The sequence below is a fragment of the Populus euphratica genome, unplaced genomic scaffold (assembly GCF_000495115.2).
Source record: "Populus euphratica unplaced genomic scaffold, PopEup_1.0 scaffold1.1, whole genome shotgun sequence".
NCBI classification, from domain to species: domain Eukaryota; kingdom Viridiplantae; phylum Streptophyta; class Magnoliopsida; order Malpighiales; family Salicaceae; genus Populus; species Populus euphratica.
In genome coordinates this window covers 6162639-6188133 of record NW_011499845.1, presented here as the reverse complement: position 1 = coordinate 6188133, position 25495 = coordinate 6162639, and the positions used below count along the sequence as shown (strand labels likewise).

The 25495-nt window shown below is 31.8% G+C and overlaps 1 protein-coding gene and 1 long non-coding RNA gene across 9 annotated transcripts; both read left to right on the top strand.

The window, feature by feature from the left end:
* Positions 1–3436: 3436 nt before the first annotated feature.
* LOC105124861 (uncharacterized) lies at positions 3437–9165 on the top strand. 6 transcript variants are annotated; one of them, XR_842143.1, is made up of 7 exons: positions 3437–3544; positions 3680–3779; positions 3861–5299; positions 5497–6295; positions 7267–7484; positions 8311–8439; positions 8553–9165. It is a non-coding gene; the product is annotated as an uncharacterized LOC105124861 (long non-coding RNA). The 6 variants fall into 6 exon arrangements; XR_842140.1 differs by having other exon boundaries at positions 8295–8439; XR_842142.1 differs by having other exon boundaries at positions 8272–8439.
* A 12518-nt stretch (positions 9166–21683) lies between these two features.
* Positions 21684–25023, top strand: LOC105124845 (homeobox-leucine zipper protein HOX3-like). 3 transcript variants are annotated; one of them, XM_011025008.1, is made up of 4 exons: positions 21684–21927; positions 22230–22378; positions 22481–22560; positions 24401–25023. In XM_011025008.1, exons 1-4 carry the CDS (start codon positions 21840–21842, stop codon positions 24735–24737), a joined length of 654 nt encoding a protein of 217 aa, XP_011023310.1. In that variant the 5' UTR covers positions 21684–21839; the 3' UTR covers positions 24738–25023. The 3 variants fall into 3 exon arrangements, with proteins under 3 accessions (XP_011023310.1, XP_011023304.1, XP_011023295.1); XM_011025002.1 differs by having other exon boundaries at positions 22203–22378; XM_011024993.1 differs by having other exon boundaries at positions 21686–21927; positions 22185–22378.
* Positions 25024–25495: the final 472 nt, after the last annotated feature.

Here is a 25495-nt window from a genome sequence, read left to right as displayed (position 1 = left end):
GTATATGGTGGAATTCTTGGATAAGAAGAGTATCGTGCTGTTGTATCAAGGGCATTTGGATTTGAGAGATGGAGTGGTTTCAACAGAGGCTTGGGTGAAGACAATGAAATGGGAAGGGATAGGGAAGTACTTGATGGCTGAGAGGAAGGTGTGGAAAGTAAATGGTGTGCTTGCTGGGTATGTGCAGAAGTGGAGGAGTTTTAGCAATGCTGTTGTGTTAGGGGCTGGGCATCTTGTGCCTACTGACCAAGCAGTGAATTCTCAGGCTATGATAGAGGATTGGATCCTGGAAAGGGGGGTCTTTGCTAATGTGGAAGGGGAGGATTCCGTGTCAGATTTCTGAGGAGCACTCTGAAATCAGTAAGGTGCTACTACTGGTAATGTTGCAAGCGGAGGATTTCGTGTCAGGCATTGCAATGAACAAATCCCACGCTTCGTTTTCATCTATCACGCACCATCCAAGTGATGTTTTTATTTGAACAACATGATGGGATTGTCTCTGCTGGATCTTGTTTTTATTTAAATTACCACGTTATTCAGAGGAGATAAAACTGAAATAACATCTTATCCAATTTCCTCCATCCATTCTGCCATCCATAGATGCTGATGTAGACGCGATAGATTGTCATCAGACACACTTCACCTTTTACCATATGAAATCTCAAGGTTCCTGGGAAATTCACCATACATGTAACTGGTATGGTATCTCCATCGAATCGCTCAGTGGCATATTGACTTTCACGACCACTTAATTTTATAGTTTTACAGGCAAGATCCATCCACCGAATATTTTTAACCTCGAGACTATTTTGCACCTCCATTTGTAGACTTCAAATCATTCCATGACTTAATCATTTCATCCCAAGTCCCTACTGCTTGGGCAACATTTCCCTTTCACTGGTAAGTGGAAAGAATATCCAGCCAGGGAGCAATCAATCCATGGTCTTATTTAGCAATGCTGAACATAACTCTTCTCCATCAAGCAACTGAAAGTTGAAGGCCCAAAAAACAAACAGTAATTGAGTAAACACGGGATAAAAATTGAAAAGAAACTGGAATGTATGTCTCATGGCCAGTCCCAAATTGTAGAGGCAGCGACGCTGCTACACAAGGCAATGGAATATGAGACCACCCTTCAACGGAGGATCTCCCGAAGGAGGACCTCAACGTTTCCGGGCATTTATCTGCGACGTTTAATTTGGACTATGCAAACATTGAACTTGTTTGCTCCAGCCAATCAAGTTAGGGATTCCTTGGTCGAATCCCCCGTCACATTCACTCTACAAAAATTCAAATCATAGGAATATCTTAAACCCTAAGCCCAGGAAAGATTACTGCAGAAGCGAATTTACGAAGACCTCAGATTAGCATTTGGGCAAATTCCTCTTTGCAGACAACCACCCATGTAGCAAGAACAGTATGCATGGTGCGCAAAATATTGTTGTTGCAAGCTCCAGCCCAAACGTGTTTTCATTATTAGTTCACAAATTAAAAAGGAAAAAGAACAGAAATGAAATATGCAATGGAACGGGCTTTGAAATGGCGTTTGGAGGCGGGTTTCTGAAGAGGGAAAGATGGGCTATGCAAAAAGACAAGTTTGGTCCAGAAAACTGTGAACTCGAATCACTTTCATGAACAACCCTTCCAAGCACAAGACCCGTACTATGATGCCATTGGATTTTGATTATGAGGGCTGTAATAAAGACTGGGCATCCTGCAGAGAACCTACCGGTCTTTGAGAGCAATTGATAGATATATCTTGCTCCCCACTTCGGCCTCGGCCCTCTTACAGCAACTTCAAAGTCAGTACTAAATAAAAGGTAAAAATAAAAATATATATTATTTTAGTTTTTTAAAACATGTTTTTTTAAGGAAATGCTAAACAATTTTTTTTTCTTTTAGAAATACTATTTTACATATTTCTTAAAAAAACCAAAACTAATAAAGTAGGGTCAACAAAAAAATAAACAAATTAAGTATAGTTATTTGAAAAAAAACAACAACATTAAATTCGTTGAAGATAAAATAAAGAATTTATTTTTCTCCATTTTAAATAATTGAATTTTCAAATGATTTTTTCCTGTTAAAATATTAAATATATATAATAAAAAATATATATTTATGCTATTTAAAATTTTATTTATTAATTTAAATGATTATTTTCTATTAAAATATATAATAAAAAAAATATTTATACTATTTAAAATATTATATTATTAAATTAACTCTTCAAAAAATAGCATCTCAGTTGAGTATCCTCTTATAAAAAATAACAAATCAAAAGGAAATTGATGCGATGCCTGAAACCTCTGCATGCACTATTCATTTTTTGCTTGAACAGAACTGTTTTTCAAATTCTAGTTGTCAATGGAAATGCTTAGAAACGTAAAAACAAACAAAGATACACGAGTGTATATGTAAAAAGTAGGGGGTGTGGATTTTCTTCTTTTAAAAAAATAATGATAACGTTAATTATAATTTGTTGTCTTTTTACTTATTCAATAAAATTAATTAATTAATTTAAAAAAAATTAAAATATAGATTTAGGTTTGGTTTTTGACTATTATCCGGCCATGTTTTTAAATATTTTTAAATTTTATTTCTTAATTTTAAATTATTATTTTTATATATTTTTAGATTATTTTCATATAATGAGATTAAAAATAGATTTTAAACAAAATATTGTTTTAATATATTTTTAAACAAAAAAATATTTTTTAAAAATTTTTATAGCATTTTTAAAAATACTCTGTGTCTCTATTTTTAAGTTTTATCGCCTTTTTATATAACTTAGTGGCTATGCTATTTTGTTATTTTTTTTGTAATTTTTCAAAGAAAAGAAAAACAAATGAGAAATAAAAGATGGAAATTTTTTATTAGGGGGTAAGGCATTTTTTACTGTGGGGTTGAGGATTTTTGAGAGGGGAAAAATGATGTTAAATTAACGACGGTCATATACATTGATTATGGATTGTTTGGCACTCTAATTATTTTTTTATATCCTGCATATTAGCTAATTTTAGTATATTATGACGACTTATCAGTAATTTACTCCATTTAATCGGTGTTTGTTTGCTAGGACTACTTCTCTTTCTAGATATGTATATATGCTCCTCCTGATCACCAATATACCTTCTACTTTCATTTATATTATTTAAATTTTTTAGACATTACCTTATAATTTACAATTTACCGGTGTCATTCTCAAAACCTGATTTTTTTTTTAAATTTACTTTTTTTTTTAAATTACATGAATAAGATGCAATTGAGAAGTTTGAATCACATGAATAAGATGCAATTGAGAAGTTTGACAATACGAGGCATATACTGACTGTTCAAGACAAATGCAGTGACTAAATAAAAAAAGATTTCGGCCTCTTCTCATGAAAAGACGTGGGCTCATGAACTGGGCCGGGAAAGCGGAGCATTACGGGGCTTTTATTGTAACAATATCTCCCGCCTCTGGATTCTATCTATTCTTTGTTCCACACGCGCATACACTAGTGTTACAATCGGTTTCGAAGAGCAGAGAAGGAGAAGCAAGGTATGCGTTAAGAGATCAAGATTTCCTTCGGTTTCTTTATAAAATCTGGTCATAAATTAGATCCAATTGACTGCAGTATTGATTATAATTACTTTTGTTCTTTCTAAAATCGTGATTGATGTTTTCTTCCTGCAGTTTCTATTGCACAAGTTATACTAATTCGGAATGCCCTGCTCATGTCTTGATCTTGTTTCTAATGGCACCGAATCTATCATCCATGCAATCATTTGGTGTTGTAAGTATATGAATGATGTTACTTTTTTTTGGTTTCCCCTCTTGGTCTCGTTGGTAAATTGTTCCTGAAATAAATATTTAGGTTCTGTGACCAGAAGAAGGAGAAGAAGCCTCTTTTCGATTACAAGTCTCTATTTGTCTATCCCCTGATTAAAGATTCCATTACAGTGTTGTAGTGGAAAATGTTGGCGACTGTAATTTTCTCTAAAGCTGATAGAGGATATAGAAATGCTTTGGGCAGAAACGTGAGGCACTTACTCTGTTCTGATTTTATTATGCTCAAGGATGGGAATTGAAATATTTCAAATATTCTGGATTTTCCTTTCGAGTTGCCAGTTTAATAATTCCGTCTTCGGGATATCAAAATTCTGTTCTCGATCTAAGCATACATCGAAGGAAAGGTTGTTTGAAGAAGTAGACCATCATGGTAGGCAATTTACATCAAATCAGAAAAAGTTGCTTAATATGGTAATGAGTGTGTTGACAGATGAGTATTCTTTTGCGTTAGCTCTCTTTATCGACATTTTTTTTAGAATTTCTTTACTACAAGAGACCTTTTCTTCTAGACGATGTTTAATGTAGCAAATAAAATTACAGTAATTAGTAGCTATAGAAACTTGATGGTGACCAAATACTCTGGCCATGTGCGACAAAAACTTTTGTAAGTGTCAGCAAGAAATTGTAGCAGAAGGGATGAAAAAGGTGACAGGGAGAATAAAAACTGACTTGGTTTGATTATTATGATAGCAAGATTTGTGTTTATGTTGTGGAGAATATGACTTTAAACTTGATGTAGATGAAAGAAATAAAATTTTGGTTGAAGAACTCAACTTGCTGGGGATTGAGGCGTGCTTGAGTTGAGGTGAAGAAAATTTTCTTCAGTTTCATTTTTCATATAAAACAGTTTGTTTGTTTTTTTTGCAGTAAAATAGGAAAGACATGTGCCATCTTCCTATTTGTTTGAATTAAAAATGTTTATATAAATCAAGGGTTCTCATGAAAGGATTTCTATGGAATTTAGGGTGTGGCTGTTTAATCTCAGTGCAAAACAGTATTTCCTTGATCGTAGAAAGCAGCTAACAGTATTTGGAAAAAAAATAGGAAACTTCACTTAAGACTGTCTTCCTTGGAAGTTTTCTTTTTTCTTTTCTTTCTTTTCTTCTTCTTCTTCTTCCTTTTTTTTTAAAAAAAAGAATCAGTGCTGTTGTTTGGCTATTTTTTACTTGCAAAGTTTTGTAGTTAAGCTATTCAGGCTTGATGAGAATTCATACTTCTATTACCTTTTCCTTTTCTTTGAATTTTTTCCCCTCCATGGCATGGGCAGGTTGCAGGTATTTTCTGTTGGGTAAAATGTGATCTATTTAGAATATTTTTTTGTCATTTTCTTAATGATAATATTGTAGGCCTTTTTAAGGCAAGGGTTATTGCTGGTTTAATTATGATAGAGATCAATGCAAATAGCTGAGAAATTGATCATGAAGATTTTCAGAGGAAAAGTGCCTGGCTGTTTGTAATCAAGAGGTATGTCTTTCTTGTTATTAAAAGTTACTCCATCCTTTTTCTTAGGTTTTATAATTTCGCGAGGTTTTTATATAACATAAATATGCAATCTATCTCTATGTTCTCGGAATAGAAAGAGAGTTTCTTCTGCATCGTCTTGGGTGTTATTTAGCTCTTCATTCCATATGTTCCTTAACTTGCAATTTACTTTCATGCAGGAATCAGCTCTCATGGGTTCTGGTGGTTTTCATGATTTAATCGAGAATGAAACAGCTTGAAAGCAATTTAGTGTGAATTCCAAAGATGCTACAAATTATTTTGATGTCTTCTTGGCATGCAAAAGATTTCCCTCCATTGTTTTGGATAGTTTTTTTTTTTCCAGTGGAACTGCATGATGAGCCTGACATGAATGGCCTTTTAGCAGCTACAAGTCTGGAAGGATGTCTTCCAAATGCTATGGGTGTGAACTGTGTTGATCCGGATATTCTTCATGAGCAGTGGGCTTCTCCACACACCCTTTCAAATGTGAACTCTTCCATGCCAAAAGAATTAAGAAGTGAAAGTTCATACATAATAAGTGAATTTAGGGAACAAAATATATATGCATCAAAAGAATTGAATTTTTCCCAGTTTGCCTTTATATTCTCCAGACGTGACTTTAGAAACTGAAGAAAAACTAGGTCATAAAATTGGCACAGAAGAATCTGCTACCAAAGTGGAGCTTGAATTGCAAGAAAATAAACCTATCAGTTGCCTGCCTACCTTGGTTAAATACTAGGCAACACTGTCAGCTGGAAAACTGTGGTTTTCACATGATTGGTCTGTTGTGTGAAAACATAAAGTTCTTTTATGTTCTTATAATCATAATAGGACATGGGTTCACATTCTTGTCATGTTTGTGCAGTCACGGTAGTTTCCGCAACCTTTTCCTCAAACTTATGCTGATTTGTGGAATGCACATTTTGGAATAGAAGATGGACAGTATTTGATTTCTATTGGGAAAGCAACATCTTCCGGGTATTGTTCCTGAAAATTTCTGATATTTTGGCTTGTGTTATTATAAGTTTTCAGAGTTCCTATATCACCTTTATTATGTAAGGGAAAACAAAGCACCAGATATGGTTAAAATTGACAGACTTGATTGCTAGAATAAATTGTGCACATTTGGCTACTGGACTGATAATTAAACTGCAATTAGTTGTTTGAAATTCTAATCTCCGGAAAATAACAATTTCCACCGATACAAGGGTAAAGGATTTAATTGTTTGGCGATGGAAATGCACTATATGCTAACATAGTGAATTCTGTGAATGATGATAAATGCAATTCTCATACTAATTATGAGGAGAGGATGGATTGCTAACATAGTGAATTCTGTGAATGATGATAAATGCAATTCTTTTACTAATTATGAGGAGAGGATGGATTGGAGATACTTCAGAACTTGCTTGACTCACATTTCAGAAGTGCACTAAACGTTTGGAGGGATATGTGCAAGCCTTTTGCTTGTTAGAAGTAGCGGATGATAAGTGCAAGTCTATTTTTAGTCAAGGAGAAGATATAGATATTGTGAAGCATTCGTACTTGCATGCATTCTGTGGTTAAAATTTTTTATGAATTGTTTTGTTAGAGGAACTGCGGTTAGATATTACTTGCAATTGTAGGTATTCGGTGCATCTATATCTTCAATGCACCATTCTTTTTTTTTTCTTTTTTTTGGGGGGGGTGGGGGTTGTAATTTTCTGTTGTCTGGACTTGTGCGGTTGAAGTTTTTAAACCTGTTTTTATGGACACTACAGATCTTAATAAGGAAGGAGAACAAGCAAATATTTAGACATTTCCTTATATTTGTTTAATTTCCAGATTTTGGCTGTACATAATATCTACTCTCTTCATATGCACATGTATATGTTTGTGTCTAACTATATATATTCTCTGGGTCCATGTCTGTTTATCCATGCTGATGTCGTTGACCATCTCATTTTCAGGGCAGTCAGCCAGTTATCCGTGGGCATTTACTAAAGTGATTCTGGGTTATGAGATCGTAAACAATGAATCTAAGCATGCGGTTGATGACATTAATACTGGAGGAAAGAAAACAATTTATTTGCACCTTTAAGAAATATTTTTGTGGCACTCGTTTTACTCGTCTGCCTTTTCTTAAAAGACTCAGAGAAGCACAAATTGGGAGATGTCTGCGTTAGTGGTAAGGCGAGTAGGTTTGATACTGTTTTATTTTTATCTGTTTTGATCATGAGATACCAGTTGTCCTCATATTTTTTCATCCAAGAGTGTTAGCTTGAGCAAGGGTAAGATATTTGTAATGAGTCCCATTACTGTGTATTTCATCTTCTTTCGGCCTACTGATTCTATGAAAAAGACTTTGCCCAAGGCATTTTTTTAATATTTCCGACGAGGACGCTGTTGCTCAATCCTGTAGACTAATTTTCTTAAAGTTACTCGAGCATTTTTTAAGAACTTAGTTTCCATGGAAAAAGCATTTATGAACTTTTGGATGCTGCTTCTTTCTTTAGTTTTTTTTTTTACTTCCGCGTTTGAAACCTTTTATGGAAGTTGTTCTTTCCAGAAACTAGCCTTGGAGGTTTTTTTATGACTCTGCTAAAATTTGTTCAAGTAGACATATCGAGCCTATTTATGTTGTTGTCATCTTAAATCAAAAATTATATATATGCTTGGCAAAACGAAGCTTCTATAAAAACTAGTTTCTTAACTGACTTTGTATAAACACAGCTTGTGACGTATCACTATGCGTTCCTCCAGTCTGTCTACGACTGTTTCCAAAAAGATACTGAAATCACATCAATATTTGTGGTTTATCGACTTCTTGAGCTGTTTAGGTCCTCCAGATGCTCATTTGCCACCAGCGCTAACAGTTTTCTGAAAAAGCAAGTTTGAATTCTAAAGTGTGTTCAAAACTACTTTCTTTGTTTTCTTCTGATCTTTGTGAATGTCGTTTTGACAATGTAGCACAGATTTGCCTTTTCTAATTTGCTAGGAGGGGTCTCTTTCAGCTTTGCTTGCAACTCTTTCGGCTCATTTCCGCTACGATGTTCTGGATTGCTAGGCTACACGCCATGGCAATAACAAGTTTCAAGGACAGTGGAAATGTCCCAGACATTTAAAATGAAACAAGGTTCAAGGTAATTGCCTTAGGAAATCATTTGCAATGAAGATCATGCAAGCCTCACCTAAATGAAGGAGTTTTAACCCAAAAACACGCTCTCTTAATCAGCGAACCATATTGTCTTCCCAGGTTAACGCAGAGTGCAGAAGACCGACCAGGAATTTGTCTGTCGACTGATTTCTTTGAGCTTTGTTTGGTCTCCGGCTTCAAATAACTACAATAGGGCTCCATGGTGAAATGGGAGTCCCGGGTTCGGAGGATGGGAAAGTACCTTTTTATGTACGGAAATAGTTAATGAAAAAGTGTCCAGGTAAATAACGGGAGGAAACATGGTCCAGTATTTGCATATTCATATCAGAATTCAACTTTCCCCTTCTGAAGGCAATCGGGCTGGTAAAACTTTTTACATCGGTAGACTGTAGAGAAATTAAGTTGCAGATTTGCCAATGAGATGGACAATACAAAGAAGCCTTTCTACTGCTTAGAAGGCTGCTGGGTTGGTGACGATACGATGGGTTCTTTTCCCCCCCTTTTTTCTTATTCGTGCAGTGGGTACCTTACTTTGTGAGAGTTGAATCATATGAATTATGACTACTGTGAGGAAAAGGTTTCTCTGAGTGCAAAAGAAGTGTATTAGAACCAATTATACCGATCTTACTTTGCTCAGAAACATTTATTTGTTTCGTAGTTCAAATTATTTCAATGATGAGGCAAATATCAATATGCTGCCAGATTTATTATCCGTTTCCTCACGTTGTATTTATAAGCATAATATATCTCATGGCCAGTTATACGATATGCTCTTTGGTGGTTTTTTTTTTTTTTAAATTACAAATTCAATTTTCCAAATGCACACTTTACAAAACTCATCTCAAGCTTGCACGCTCAGAAGAAGAAATATTCCTATCACAGTCAATTTACGATAGCTTTTCATTTATTTACTAAATTATATTCGTTATTTGTGTTTTAAAGCTGGAAGAAAGAATAAACATACTGTATAAATTTTTTTATTATTTTATTAATATAAATATATATACTAATTTATATATATCTTAATTAGTTTTACGAGGTTATATATATTTTTAATGATTTTAAAATTTATAAGGATAATTTTTATAAAAAAATTCTAAAACATGATTTATACTTTTCAATATTATTTATTTATTTATTATTATATCATTTTACGAGAGAGGGTATGAAAGGGGGCATTTTATCTCATGAGATATTAGAAACATGCTGTCGGCAAGCACATATTCTTATGTTAAATTTTCAATGATCACAGTGAAAATGGCAACGACCCTTTTTTTTTTTTGGTAAGTAAAATGGCAACGACCCTCGTAAAGCAAAATGCTGCTTCTGTGGTCTGCCAAAGACCACAATTATACTCAATGCCCTATGGGATTTAGGAAGGTTTGATGGGCAACTATATTATATAGGAACAGTGGCCCCACTTGCTATCCACAGAGATTACAAATTTACAAGACATGGGAGCCACGAAAGGGACAACCAGACAAGTTGGGGCCCACTTATGGTTCCCTACCCAATGAGCAATACGGGGCCCACAGGTGCTCCATGTTCCGTGAGCTGTCCAAACCTAATCATCAAGTTGGGTCCCATGGTAGCCACGCTTTTGCCACATAATTCTTTACTAGTGTCTTTGCCCGTGCGTATAGTGTATGCCATCGCGGATCATGAGTCATCACTTGATCTGCATTCTTTTCGCTTATTAAATATTTACCGGAGTTTAGATTCAGATTTCAGGCATTAGCCTAATTTCTTTTTCTCATTTATGTCTCCTGGAGGTCCAATATATTCTAACTAAATACATACCACCGTGTTTTTAAGATAATTTTTTATTTAAAAGTTTATTTAAATAAAAAAATCAATTTTTTTAATTTTTAATATCATTACATTAAAACTATAAAAATAATTAAAAACATATCAATTTAGTATTTTTAAATAAGAAATATTTTTAAAAAACACTCAAAAATAAAAACAAAAGTTCTTCCCATCACACCCAAAAACATTTTTTTCCTGGTGGAATAACAATATGATAATGTCTTGCTTAACAAACTCATTCAATATCTAGCTGACAATACAATTCTGTTAAAATTGAAGGTGTTTTTTGTTATATAAGTTTATATTAAAAATTCATTGAATTAATAATTGTTTGGATAATTTTGATATTATTAGAGAATAATATATATTATATATTAAATCTCATATAACATTTTATGTTTTTAGAATAAGATAATTTTTTAATATGATAAAAAAAAATTATTAAATAAATAGTTACGAGTTTAAATATTATTATTCTCATAAAAATTATATATTATAGCTAGTGCAAATTTAAAATTAAATTATTTTTTAAAACCTTGTCTAATATGTAAATTTTTTATTGAATTACTAAATACATCAATATAATCTAAACTAAGCTTCAAACATTCTCTTTCATTTCCTTACCAAAAACAAAAATATTACATCTTTTTTTTTTTTTTTGTTCTACTGTCAAGAATGCATAATTTATATCTTTATTTATTTTTGTTCTATTGTAGTCAAGAATGCATAATTTATATCTTTATTTTATTTAAAAAAAATCAAGAAGTCACACTATACATCGCTGAACTATCTAGGGTTTTGAAACACTATTAGAAATGAAATAATCCTTTCCCTCCTTTTTAGAAGGAAGAATAGGAAAACAAAAATTACAATAGAAAAAACTTGGGTGCGAAGGAGATGAATGGGCGTCATACAAGTTTATGGAAGTTAAAGAATCTCTTCATAATGTGCAGCTGATATTGAGAATTATTAAAAATTCTAGAATTAATAACAACATTAGTAGTTGCTCTAAATTATATTTTTTTCATAAAAAAACAGGGATTGTGCATTGTTTTTTTGGGAACTTTTTGAATCTTATTAAAATATCATCCGTCATTCTCTTAGAATATATTGATTTAATTTTTTTTATTGTTATTTAACGATAAATATATTAAGGAGTTAATAAAAATCATTGTAATATATGGATAAATTTTTTTTATTAATATTTATTGATTTTATAATAGTTTAGGGATCAGCATCTTATATTATACGAGTCCATCTATGAATTAGATGAGAATCAACTTGTGCTCTATAGGTATTTAACGACTCAACAATTCAAACTGATCATTCCTATCGTATGATAGGCTTATGAATCGACTTTGCTCGCAATAGTTTTAAAGGAGATCTTTTAGTTCCCTTGTTTTATGTATTGAAACAGATATTAGCAACATTCATTTTTCATCCAAGGCTTATCCTAGCTAGCGGGATTTTCTGGTCAAAGTTCAACTGCAAATTGCAATGTTAAATGAAGGATATATATATATATCTCGACTACTTGTCTCGGACCAAGACAAATCTCGACTACTTGTCTCAGACTAAGACAACTCAACTACATCGAGAAGGAAAATGCATGGACCGGCACTCAAATGGAGAACACGCTAGAGCCGTGCTAATGAAGGAATTACTTTGGTCCTCTGAACATTGAAATCCCTTGAATCTTCAAATATGTGCGTTCTTGTCTTGACAAAGTCCAGATTGCAACGACCAATTCATCTCGAAGAATCACTAGCTTGAAATTAGATTATGACCTTACAATATATCTTTTCAAGGTTTATGTAATGGTAGTGGTCGCCAGGTGTGAGAATACATATTAAGATGGCATCAAGAGTGGCAATACATCGATTCCGGACGGGGTTTTTGGGTCGGAAATAGCACTTATATCCTCCTACTATCTAACTATACACCAAGTGGTCTACATAATCCCGCAAACACAGTTACTTTTTGATGTTTTAGTACTTTTTGTCGAAATTACGAGGAAGAAACATGCTTTTGTTTTCAAGTTTTGCTTTTTATCAAATTCCTGGCATGTCAGAAAAAGAAAATGTCATTTCAAAGGATGCACTATTTAGCAGAGAAAATTGCATCATCAAAACAACTACAAGTTTTAAGAACATGGAAGATCCTGTGCTGCCTCATCTTGAGTACACCAAAGTCCACATATAAATAGAGTGCTTGTCCATTAAGAACCTGGCTGGTTTGAAACTTGTTCGAATCGACCAAACAAAGTCTAGCTAAGAGACATGTGTAATAATGAATGTACGATGTCTAAAATATAAATAATTAATTGTTTGCAATTATGTTCCTCGAGTTTGTCATGTATAATGAAGGTGCAGCTATAAAAAAAAATAAAAAATCGAGAGGGATTACCGTCATAAAAACTACAAAATCAAACTTGAAAACAGGTCAAATTAACCAAAAAAAAAACAGTCGGTGAGAAAAGGATCAAATGCATAAATAAGATGGAAACCAAAAAAAATCCAGTATCCAAATTAGAAAATTTTACAACTTCGGAAGCGCCATAGCTTCGAAAGCATACTGTAGCTCCACCCCCGGTGATAGCACAACATATAAATGGGGGCAGAATAAAATCATCGCTGGCAAAAACAGCGCGAGATATTAAAGTTAAAGCAAAAGGGAGTATGTGTGCAATGGTAGTTGGAACTTGGAAAGATGAAGGAATAGCAAGAGAAAGCGCAGAATTGCCAGGAGAGCACAACAACATGTATGTGTATGGTGTGAATTACCAGACAAGAGCGCGCGCGCATCTCATGTTTGGTGTGTTCTGATCATATCCCCCGTTGATTTGGGATTCTATTGTTAGGATACAGTAGAAATAAAAATATATTTAGTTAAAAAAATAAAAATAATTTTTAAAATAATTTTAAAGTAAATTTATATATTTTTAAAAATGAGGTAGGAATATGTTTGAGAGAAAATATTTAATATTTTTATTCTTAAAATATCATAGTTTTAAAATATAATTTGAAATTTATTCTGGACAAGATTTAGGCCTCATGTAAAAACAGTTAACATGTATTGACCTGAGTCAGTATATAAATAAAAAATATTATTATATAATTTTAAAATTCAAATTAGAAGTTGACCCGAATGAGATTTAGATCACGGGTCAAGGGAGTCAATCTGATTGACGTAATTTAAAAAAATAATTAAAATAACCTTATTTTAATCAATTTCTTTTCAAAAAAGTTAACGAGTTTTTCATTTGTGTTTTATCTTGAATTGACTTGGTTTTTAATCAGGTTACTTAAGTCAATCATTCATTTATTTTTTTTAAACTCGAACCAATGCAGGTCCCAATTCAATACATCTAGTCAGTTTTGGTTTTATAACTAAAGTTATTATAATATTATTAATCTCAACACTGAATATAAATTATAGTAAAAAAAATAATATCTACTTTACTTTTTTTTAAATATATAAGTTTGATAACAATAAATATTAAAAATAAAATGATATTTTTTTTTATATTTTATACTTCATAATCAAACATAACACAATATAGATATAATCAATTTATTTTACAAATCATTATCAAATATAAACATAATGATATCTCCATTTTTTAACCAAAAACTCATCACATATCATTTCATCAGTTAATTCGGCTATAAATGTTTTCTGCAGAGTGATATTTTTAGCTTTGCAATGTGTTCAGTTTATTAAAAATATATATACCATGGGTTCTAGCGCTTGGTCTAGCGGTAGACGGAGCTTGTCTCCTTCCACTGCCATGGGTTTGGCGGTTCGAGTCCTGGTGTGCACGCTTGTCATTCCCGCGGTGCCTTCCCGCGGTGTCTTACCTGTCTACTGGGTTTGCAGGGTACCTGTCTACTGAGTTTGCAGGGTATTCAATGGGCCGTGAGGATTAGTCGTGATGCACGCAAGCTGGTCCGAACACCCCACGTCAATCAAATACACACACACACACCATAACCCAACACAAAGAACGTTATTCTTTTTTATATTTGTGTGCCTATAAAGGAATCCGATTTTATTTGAGGTAGAAAATATTGTGACCATTGAAATATCTCACTTATTAAAAGAAATTGTCATGGTTTGACTGAGATTAATATGTTCCAGCTGTTCCTTATGTCGCTTCATGTAAACATGATCTCGGCATATATTAGCTGCAGTATTTAGATATTTATATCATGGATATTTGAGAGTGAGTATCTATTTATTTTTTAATAAAATTTGAATTTATTTCATTTTAAATTAATTTTTTTTAGTGTTATTGGATAATTTTGATGTATTATATTAAAAATATTTTTTAAAAAATAAAAAAATATATTATTTTAATGATATTTTGAGTAAAAAATATTTTAAAAAATAACAACTACCACAACTTTAAATACTTCAAAAAAAAAAGAGACTTGGTCTACTTTGATTAGTATTTCGTGAAAGAAAATTGTGATGCTATAAGTTTGTGTTGGAAAATAATTGAAGATTCTTAACACAATTCATCATAAATAGAAAAATATAATAAAACAATGAGCACAAATAATTAAACGAAGAGTATACAAAGATTTACAGGGTTGGGCAACTCTAATCTAGTTTATAGGTGAGCATGATCAAAGAACTTTTTTATGTGAATGTTAGAGATTAGAAAACGTCACTCAAATTATTCTGTTTATTATTCAGAGTATTCAACCTTTTCTATTCTAACTTAATGCAAGAAAGTTTAAGAAAATCCCATTATTTTCTTTCTATGAATCACTTTTTAATTGTTTCTTTTTTTTACTATCAAAATGTTGAGAATATACACTAACAAACAAGCACTTAATCTTAAAATATAATGATCTTAAACTTTTATATGGTTCAAATATCTTGGATTCTCGGGTTTTCCAAAAAGCTTCCTTTAGTCTGTGGTCCCATGATTGAAGATAAAGTCAAACAATTCAATTGCTTGTGTACGTACAACACGACTCAAAACGTGAATGCATGGGCGGCTCAGTGCCATAGTACATCTACCCCGAAGATTATTTTTTTTATTTAAGATTTTTTCGGAAACGTTTGGGAAAAATTCAATTTTTTTGGTTAAAAATTAATTTTTTTTATTAATTTTAAATTATTTTTATATGCTGTCTCAAAATTAAATTTTTATTTTATTTTTACATGCTGTCTCAAAATTAAATTTTTATTTTTATATGCTATCTCAAAATTAAATTTTTAAAAATTATTGTAATACATTTCAGCACTAAAAGCAATCATATTCATACTTTCAAATCCATGTTCATTATACATGTGTTGTGATAGTTCTACGAGGTAAAATTAATAAATTGTAAATATGATTTATTTTTGTAATTTATTTATTTTTTATTTAATTTTTTAAATTTTAATTGTTTTAATGTATTGATATTAAAAATAATTTTTAAAAAATAAAAAATATTATATATATATTTTTTAAAAAATTATTACGTATTATAATACCAAATAAATACTAAGCGGTGACCAAAAATACCAATTCTAATTTTGTTAGCTATGACATTTCCGGGTTATATTTTCCTTTATTTATCTCATCCCTTTTCCTTTTTTTTTTTTTTTATGCTAAGGTCCTTTGGTGTCTGCTCTATTTTTTTTTATTCGATTACTTATGTTTTATTAATGTTTTAAAATTATTATGTTAATCACACAGACACTAATGTGGTAATCTATTAGATGAGAATATTGTTTGGTATTTAATATTTGAATAATTTTATACAGACATAGAAACATTAGAGTTAGAACTCGATAAATATGAATTATATTGGACTTTTTTGAAGCATATAAATGATATAATATCAACTTTAATAATGAAAAAATTGTAAAAAGAAATAAATAATGTTTCGAGGCTAACACAGTCGAGACTACAAAGTACAGGAATAGTCATCTTATAATAGATTAAAAAAAACAATAATTGCCGAAGATGTATGCTGGATTTTAACCAGATTAAACGCTGTCCGCAATAATTAGCTATGGCAGTAGTTTTAAAATTATAAAGATTAGTTTTACCACAATATTTAGAATAACTCTAATTACAGGATTTTTGGATGTAACTCTTCTTTCTCGTTCAATGCTTGAATGTGACATTTGTTAATTACTCCAATGATTAATAATATATTCATCATTAACAATCTTTAACACATTCAAAAAAAAAAATATATATTCATCATTAACACATGCTTGTCCAGAACAAGAATCTTGCACGCATTAACATTGCCCCAGCTGGGTTTGCATATGTTTTTTCCCCCTCCAAAAACGTTAATCCTCTGGAAAATCGAAATATTCTCCATGGTGAACACAAAATCCTGTCCACAGTAATCACTCATGGAGGCATTTTTAAAATTATTTTTCTAAAAATGCCTCCATAAGTGATTACTGTGGACAGGATTTTGTGTTCACCATTCATATAACTTGGTTATAAGAATTTTAAATGCAACACTTCTTTTTCATTCAAAGCTATGAACACAATAATTATTACTTTTAACAATAATAACATTAATCAATAAAGGTTATCGGTTACATATTGAAAGTCAAGATGGTCACATCAATAATTCTTAGAATTTATGTTAACATTTCTTTTGCAACAGTTCATCAGTATCTTTACTACTTTGATTTTTCACTCGATATATATTCTTGATTAAAAAAATCTAAAAATTGAGATATTAGCCATCAACATAGAATTTTCAATGCAATGGAGGCGCACAACAAAACTCAAATTAGAAAAAGAAGAGGAGAGAGATAAAATAATTCTTACACGCGTTAGTATTGCATGAAACAAGATTGATAATAATAGCATGAAAACTTAACCTGTGTACCACCAATTATGAAGGCGTCTTGCTTGGTGGCATAAAGTACAAATAAAAATATTTGCTATGGGAAAAAAAAATTACAGATAAATTACTAGCATGGAATCAAGAGAAAATAAAATAAGAATATTAAAAAAAGTTGGATTTTTGTTACTTAGTTACTCATAAAGGGAATGGAACCTTTTAAAAATTATAACGATAAAAAAAAAATTAATTGATATTTGGAAGTGAAGTAGTGGTTGCTTTTAAAAATTGTTTTTCACTCTAAATTATATTAAAATAATTTTTATTTATTTTTTAAATTATTTTTCATATCAATATATCAAAATAATATAAAAACACATAAAAAAAATTAATTTATAACAAAGAAAAATAATAATAAATTTTTATTTTTTTCAAAAACTCTTTTAAAACATAAAAACAAACAAACTCATTCTAAGTTTACCCTTAATTAAACTTTTGAATAAAGCCATTTAGTATCGAGATAAAAACCTAAAACATATCATGTTTCCACATTAAAACAAGATACTAAGGATGGAAATAGAATTCTCATACTCTTGTTCTTCTTAACAGAAACCAATGGCTTCGTTTATACCAAAAATGACAAATGTACTCTTAAAATAAAGAATAATTAGGTCGCTGTGTAGAAGTCTTTTCATATTTGCAGCTTTATTTCTTTGGTTATAATCAATATAAAAGATGAGCAGTTTAATATTTTTAAAAATATAAATTATCTATTAAAAAAATAATTATTGTATGAACCATACGGGTTAGTTGGTAAAAAATATCCACGCCATTCAAGTAATGTTCTCGTAATTATTAATAGCAACGGTCTAAATTTCGTTTAAATTGTCTTAACAATCTTTTTATCTTCATGTAATGTGTATGACCAATAAACTTCTAATTTAATATTAATGGTCTTGTTTTTTCCTAACTGTCCCTTCAATTATTTAAAATAACCCTTCAAATATTATCTATATTTTTTAATTATTATTTATTTTATTTAGAAAATTTTTAACATTAAAATTAGTTTTTTCCATCTATCATGTTTCTTTCTTATTTTTTTATTGTTATTTTTTTTTATTATTTTCTTGATTTGTTTTATTTTCAATTTTATTTCTTATTATTTCATTTTCTTAATTTTTTTTATTTTCAATTTTATTTCTTATTATTTTATTTTATTTTATTTTTATAGTATACTTGATCATTATTTTTATATTACTCTCTCTCCATATGTACATTTTAATTATGGATGATTGAGAATTTTCCTTTATGATTTTTTAAGGTTTGATTTCTATAGAGTAACTCAGGTATTAAGTTTTAAAAATTAATCTGATTTGACTTTAGTATATTTTTATGCTTATTTTGTAAAAAGAACTTCATTTGAATATTTCAACATTAAGTTGTTGGACCTTTAACTTTGTGATTTTTGTTGTTTTTATTTTTATAAAGTTATTGTGCTTTCATATCTCGAATCGTAAGTTGGTCCAGTTATCTCAATTTAACTTGATTTTTTTTTCTTTTATTGTTTTTTTTAATTTATTTTTATACAGTGTCGTCCTAACCTCACAACCAGGCCTTGAATTTGGCATGCTAAATCAAGTTATGTATTTTTATCCTCCTTAAAAATTGATTTTTGTCTCAATTCATTCTTTGACATTTGGTTTGCTCGCAATTAAACTTCAAAACTTTTTTTAATTATCAAATAAGATTTTTGAGATCTTTTAAGAATATTCTACAAATATTTTTTCATAATATTGATAAGCATTCATCTTTATTTATTTATTTATTATTATGTTTTTTTTTTAGTTTTTTCTTTATTGTAATTGACTTCTTTTTATAAACATATTATTAAATTAACATAGGTTATTGAACCTATTCAACCCGAGTCTCAAATTTTTATTGCTCTTTAAAGATATTATTATTGTCTGAATATTCTTTTTTATGTTAGAAAATATTTAACATGACTTAAAGCATAGGGCAAGTAGATCTAGTTTTAGGTGAATGAGGGCCCTTAAAAAATATAAATAAAACCTTTTAAAATATTTAAAAAATATTTTTGATGAATCAATATATTTTATTAAGATATTTTTAAAGCTCAACAAAGGCACATTCTAGGATAAAAAAGTTAGACAAGGATATCACTTTTTCCTTTTAGCTACACGCCTAATACGCTTGTGGATCTAGTACTTTACTAGACCTAAGATTTTGAGCTCGATTACATGTCAGACCCAAATATTTGTAGATTTTGCACTTTATTAGACCCTATCCTCTTAAGCTCAAATACACGCTAGACCTAGGCTTACGCGGATCTTACATTTTGCCAGACTTAATTCTCTTAGACCAAGCTAAGCATTAGGCTCAAGCTCTTGTGAGCTTAACACCTCGTGAGACATAATCTTCTTCAGCTCAAAAGTATCTTAGGATCAAGCACTCGTGGGTTTCGCACCTTGCCAAACCCAACCCTCTCTAAACCAAATCTTACGCAACTTATTTTCCTTGAGCTTGGATACGCACCAAGTCCAAGCTCATGTGGTTTTACACATTCACTCTTTTATAACATATTTTCAATATTTATCACACATAAATAAAAAGCAAATATTTTTATTTTAGAAATTTAATGCTCATTTGTTATAAATTCTTGTAATAAAGTCATTAATTTAATCATCAATGATCGTTAATTTTTTTTTTTTAAAAGTTTTTTTATAAGAAATTCAGTCTTTGTCGCCAACTCTTGAAATCCTCAGTCTTTAAAAATAGAAAATTGACATGAATTAGTCTTTAAAAATAGAAGGTTGATTTGTGATCGTTCATCACCAAAACATGGCAAAAAATAATTTCCCTAGTATTTTGATTTTTTTGGAGCATCATTAATTTTTTTTTTTTATGTATACATGATAAGTGGAGCCTTGAGTAATTTTCATTTTGTAATTGAAGTCTTTTGTTAAGTGAAAATAATTTTTATTTTATAAAGTATATATTTTATTTATTTTTAAAATATTTTGTTAGGTAAAAGCCTTGGACTCTTGCTTGAAAGATTCTTGACTTATAATCTGTTTGGGAATATCTCAATCAGGCCCTTGAACTGACTACAAACATGAATCACCTATCTAGCACGAATCTAATCAAATAAATAAACCAAGTAAATCTACTGAATAAACGACTGCTGAACTATATATGCTTACCCGTGTGCTTTATAAAATTCAACTGAATAAACGACTGTTGAACAATGCTTACCCGTGTGCTAATATTTAAAGAAGTTGGCACGTAAAAGCTAATTAAAAAATCAGTTTATTAATGGCAATTTCTTCGAAACACAGTTCCGGTAGACATACGGGTGCGATTTTTAATGCTATATATATAGAGCACCCATAGATTTGTGGATGCCGTATTGAGTGTTTGCGATTTTTCTTGCTCGAACACCTGCAACTTGTTAAAATGACAACTATTGATTTGAAATCGTTGGAAAGCAAAGTTTCACAAAATACATGCTATGATTGTTGTTCCACAGGAATTAGAATATGCTAAATCTTTGTACAGACCCATTCATCAATACGGTAGTCAAGACAGTAAACTCCACTTCCAACATGAACACAACTAGCTATTAATAGCTATGAAATCAATTCTCACTAGTCGATATGCCAACAATAAGTGCCACAGAATCCAGAACACCACCTTGTGGTTCGTAGTTTGTGTTGACACAGTTACTCTGAAACAGACATGAACTTCCTAGATAATAAATGACTTTGTCCACGCTCCTTATCCCCGAATCATGTCTTCTTCTCTTTGCATAAATGTCACAACTCACAAGCGTTACGATTCCTATAATCCATGTACGTTTGTTATATGAATTTATGTTTTAAAAAATTTAAATTTTGTTATTTTAAATTAATATTTTCAAACCAATTAAATATAATAATACCAAAAATAAATTTTAAAAAACACAAAATATTTTAAAAAAATATTCATGAACGCACTCACAACCAAACCTTAAACAGTTAAAGCAGCATTGAATTCTTTTCTGGTATTAAACACTCGATGCCCTTTTGCACCTTGGCCCTCGATCCTACCCGCTTGTGCCCCACCCAACTTCGTCAAACTCAAACATATACATCTTGATGATAAAGGATGAATGGCCCAGATTCAATACAAGAAAAAAAGGTGAATCAAGTTATGGGATCTTTCTTTCTTTATAATTTATTTTCCTGTCAAGGTGGTGTCAGAGACTCAAAAAATCTAAAGGTGGATCAAGATGGGCTTGCCAAGAAATGGTGTATGCAGCAGGGCTCAGAGCACCAGTCTAGGCTCCCAATCATTTCAACAGCTGACATTTGAACCGACAACAAGACTCTATCCCTCCAATCACTTGAACAGAAAACCTGCCGGTTATTCTCCTACAGCCCATTCCTCTAATCAGTGTACCACGTGTCGCGAATCAGATGGGTCGGACCTTTTCACTTGACGACCACAGTCAAAAACCCTAGCCCAAGAAAAACCAAAGGAGCAATTAAAACAAAACCAATCTTTCAATTTCTCCTTTTCTTTTTCGACTTCGCTAGTATTTATTTGACCTTCGGAGCTCACCTTTACCTCTTCCACTTTTTCATATTCTGCTTTGTCTCCTCCATTTTGTTTTGTTTTAATTCTCTTCCTCCCCCTTTCTTTAACCTTTTCTCTCTTATAAAATCAGCCTTTTTCTTCCTCTCCCTTCTTGTGTGGTTTCTTTCCTATGGCGGTTTCACCCTCAAGCATTTCTAGCTTGGAGTTGACCATATCTATGCCTGGCTTCTCTTCTTCTCCTCCTTTTCCTTCATCTGGTAAGCCCAAAATCCCCCCTATCTCCTCCTTCCCCTCTTACAAGATCTTTTACCTTTTGTTTTTAAATGACGTTCTATGATCTCTTAGCTTTGTTTTTGTTTGCATGGCCGGCTTTCTTAATAAAGAATTCTTCCTTATGTTTTCTTCTCTCAAATATGATGATAAGTACATGGTTTTACTGATATTGATTGAATCCAAGGAATTTTGTTTTCTTGATTTATGAAAATGATGGTGATGAATTATTAATTGGGTGAAGAGGTTTGTGCTGTGAAAGATTTGGACATAAACCAACTACCATCAGGAACAGGAGAAGAAGAATGGATCACTGCGGGCGTGGAAGATGAAGAGGAAAGCACTAATGGAGGCCCACCTCGCAAAAAACTCCGTCTCTCTAAGGAACAGTCTCGCCTTCTTGAAGAAAGTTTCAGGCAACACCACACCTTAAACCCTGTAACTAAACACTCCTATCTCTCTATTTATAGTAAAATAATTATGTTTTCTGAATTAATTATGATTAATTTATGGAGTTCAATTATTCTTTCATATATGCAGAGACAAAAGGAAGCATTAGCTTTGCAATTGAAGCTGAGGCCTAGACAGGTTGAGGTGTGGTTTCAAAACCGGAGGGCCAGGTACTCTATCTTGTATACATACTGTTTCATGCTTTGCTTGGCTGACACATTAATTTCTTTTTTAATCTTTTCACTATATATTTTGTTGGTTGTTAAAATTAAAACTGATTATTATATATATATATATCGAAGTTAATAGAACATAATTTGGATCAAATTTTATATCTAACCGTATAAAATCGAACTGATCATATATCATTAAAAAGAAGAAAAGGATCCTTTTCAGGATTGGTATTTTCTTAGTAGAGGACAATATAACCTCAGTACTATATTGGTTAGTAGTATAAATTCAGATGCTTTAATTCTTTGATCATCTTCGTGGCTAAAGTAAAGGTATTAGACACCATAAATTATCCAACTTTTTGACCGCATTTAAAACCTGTTTGGGGAGGTTAATCTGTCTTTTTCGTCGTTATATTATAGAGTAAAAGAAGTTAGAACGTAGTTTTTCTGCCGTTGAAATGACGGATTGCTCACATGCCTGTAAAGTAAGGCAGGAGGAGACATGAAACCGTGTAGTTATAGGGTCGTGATTTTGAGACTAGTTAAGTGATGAAATTAAAGTATTTGTCATTTGTGGTTTAGTCGTAGGGCTGCACCCCCACACACACACACTCTGCAAATTAAATATTTGGAAGGATCATTGGACGCTGGCAAAACTGAATCCAGAGGGTCCAAAATGGAAGTAGCTCATGTAATAAATAAGGACAATTTTTTTTCCTGCCTACTACCTATAAAAGGGCATAGACAATTATTCTAATACCAATATGAGCGTAAGATGCAGACCCTTACTGCTCACATGTCAAGTTATGAAAATAAGGACATCTACATGCATGTAACAAACATCTGAAGTAGGAAGTCAGCTTATGTATTTTAGTTTTTTGCCATAGAACCCTACGATATTGGAAATATAAATAAACCTAATTTTACAATACCATATCATATATAATACGGTTTGAGAATGAAGACACGTGACCGACAAGTGACTCTACAAATTTATGAACCCTTAATGATGGGGTTATTTCATGAGCTCACCTTTGTGAACTGATATAATGATGGCTGTCATCTAATGATCATTGCACAAAATTGAGAAGAAAAAGATTTGTCGGTATCAAGATGCATGTGTTCTTTGGCCTCGTGTGCTAGTCTGATCACAACTCTAATAAGTGTTCCTTTGACTCATTATTAATAATTCTTTTCCTAGACTAGCCATGCAATATAAAATATCCCCTATTGTTGTTGTTGTTTGCATGTATTAATTATTAAACGAAATCAAGAGATCGAGGCTAAGGATTTGCTCTCCTTACCATGCATTGCTATTTAATCAGTCAAAAGAAACGCAGCCAGAACTGTAAATTCCATTAATCTCCTAATTAAAGCTCCTTTTGTTATATTAGAACAGATGAAATATGTGCTGAAACGTAAACCTTAAAATACTTTATGAGACAGGTGAAAAAACTTGAATCGAACATTTATGAATACGATAACAACATGGAATACAACAATAACTGCCTAGCTTGTATGTATGGTAGACGAAAAAAACTCGTTATACTCAGAAAGCATTAAGGAACACCCCAGAGAAGCAGGCAATGACTTCAATGCGAGCTCTTAATTATGCCTACCAACTCACCTTTGTTGGCAATTATTTGTTGGAAAACGGAAAAATTGCAAAAAACTATCATTTTTATTTTTGCATTTCTTTAATTACATGTACAACTCATCTCCAACTGATCATGAACAAAATGGAGTAGCAAACATTTGTCATATTGTTTTATTGCAATATCAAGCATTATTTAGCACCAGTCTTGCAATATTAACACATTTTTCTGGTCACTGATAGGAGCAAGCTTAAGCAGACAGAGATGGAGTGTGAGTATTTGAAGAGATGGTTTGGTTCATTAACCGAGCAAAACAGAAGGTTGCAAAGAGAAGTAGAGGAGCTTAGGGCATTAAAGGTGGGCCCACCAACCGTGATGTCTCCTCACAGTTGTGAACCTCGTCCAGCATCCACCCTTACTATGTGTCCAAGTTGTGAGCGTGTGACAACCACCGGCTTGGACAAGGGCTCCACCAAAACCACCACCACTGCTGTGGCCGCCCCAACAACAGCCGCCACCTTGTCCTCTAAAGTTGGGACACCCGCACTCCAATCTCGGCAATCTTCTGCGGCTTGTTAGTCAGCTATGATGATCATTGATTACTTTGATATGAACGAATATAGGTTAGAGAAATGTTCATACTAGTTTACACCAAATGTCTGAGATAGATACTAGGGTATCTGGTATCTATTCTACATGGATAATTAGTTTACTTGTTAATTAGCACTTTCATCTTTTTAATGCCTTTTCTAGTTGAGTGCTGTTTGGTTTTTCATTTTTGATTTAGTATAGGAAGGGTGCGCAGATTAATTGGAATTTCGAGCCAACTGCTTCATCTCCATAATTGATAATTACTGTGTATGTGTTAAGTGGCTCGTTGCGCGTACCAGTGTATATAGAGGAGAGGCGAAACTTGGAGTGTTACAAGGAGTACCCATGAACAACACTTAGCGGAAATTCTTTTCGAAAGCGCATCTGATTTTTATTCAATTTCCACAACGTCATAATGTCAAGGTGGAAGGAAAAATCAAACGTGAAAATTAAACACAGATAGTGTTTATGCCTTAACATGGACTAAAAAGTAATTTTTGCTGCCATCTTGATTTGATTGTATAAATATTAACTTAAAACACCATCCCAGCTTTGATAATTGATTAATTTCATATGTTTTTAGTAAGAAAAATGAAAGTAGACGGATCAAATTTTACCATGCATCCAAAAACAGGATATTATACAGTTAATAACTACACATAATTAAAGAAATTCACATTGCTTTAATGTCATAATTAAAGAAATTCACATTGCTTTAATTAAAGAAATCTTATGTAAGCATGTCT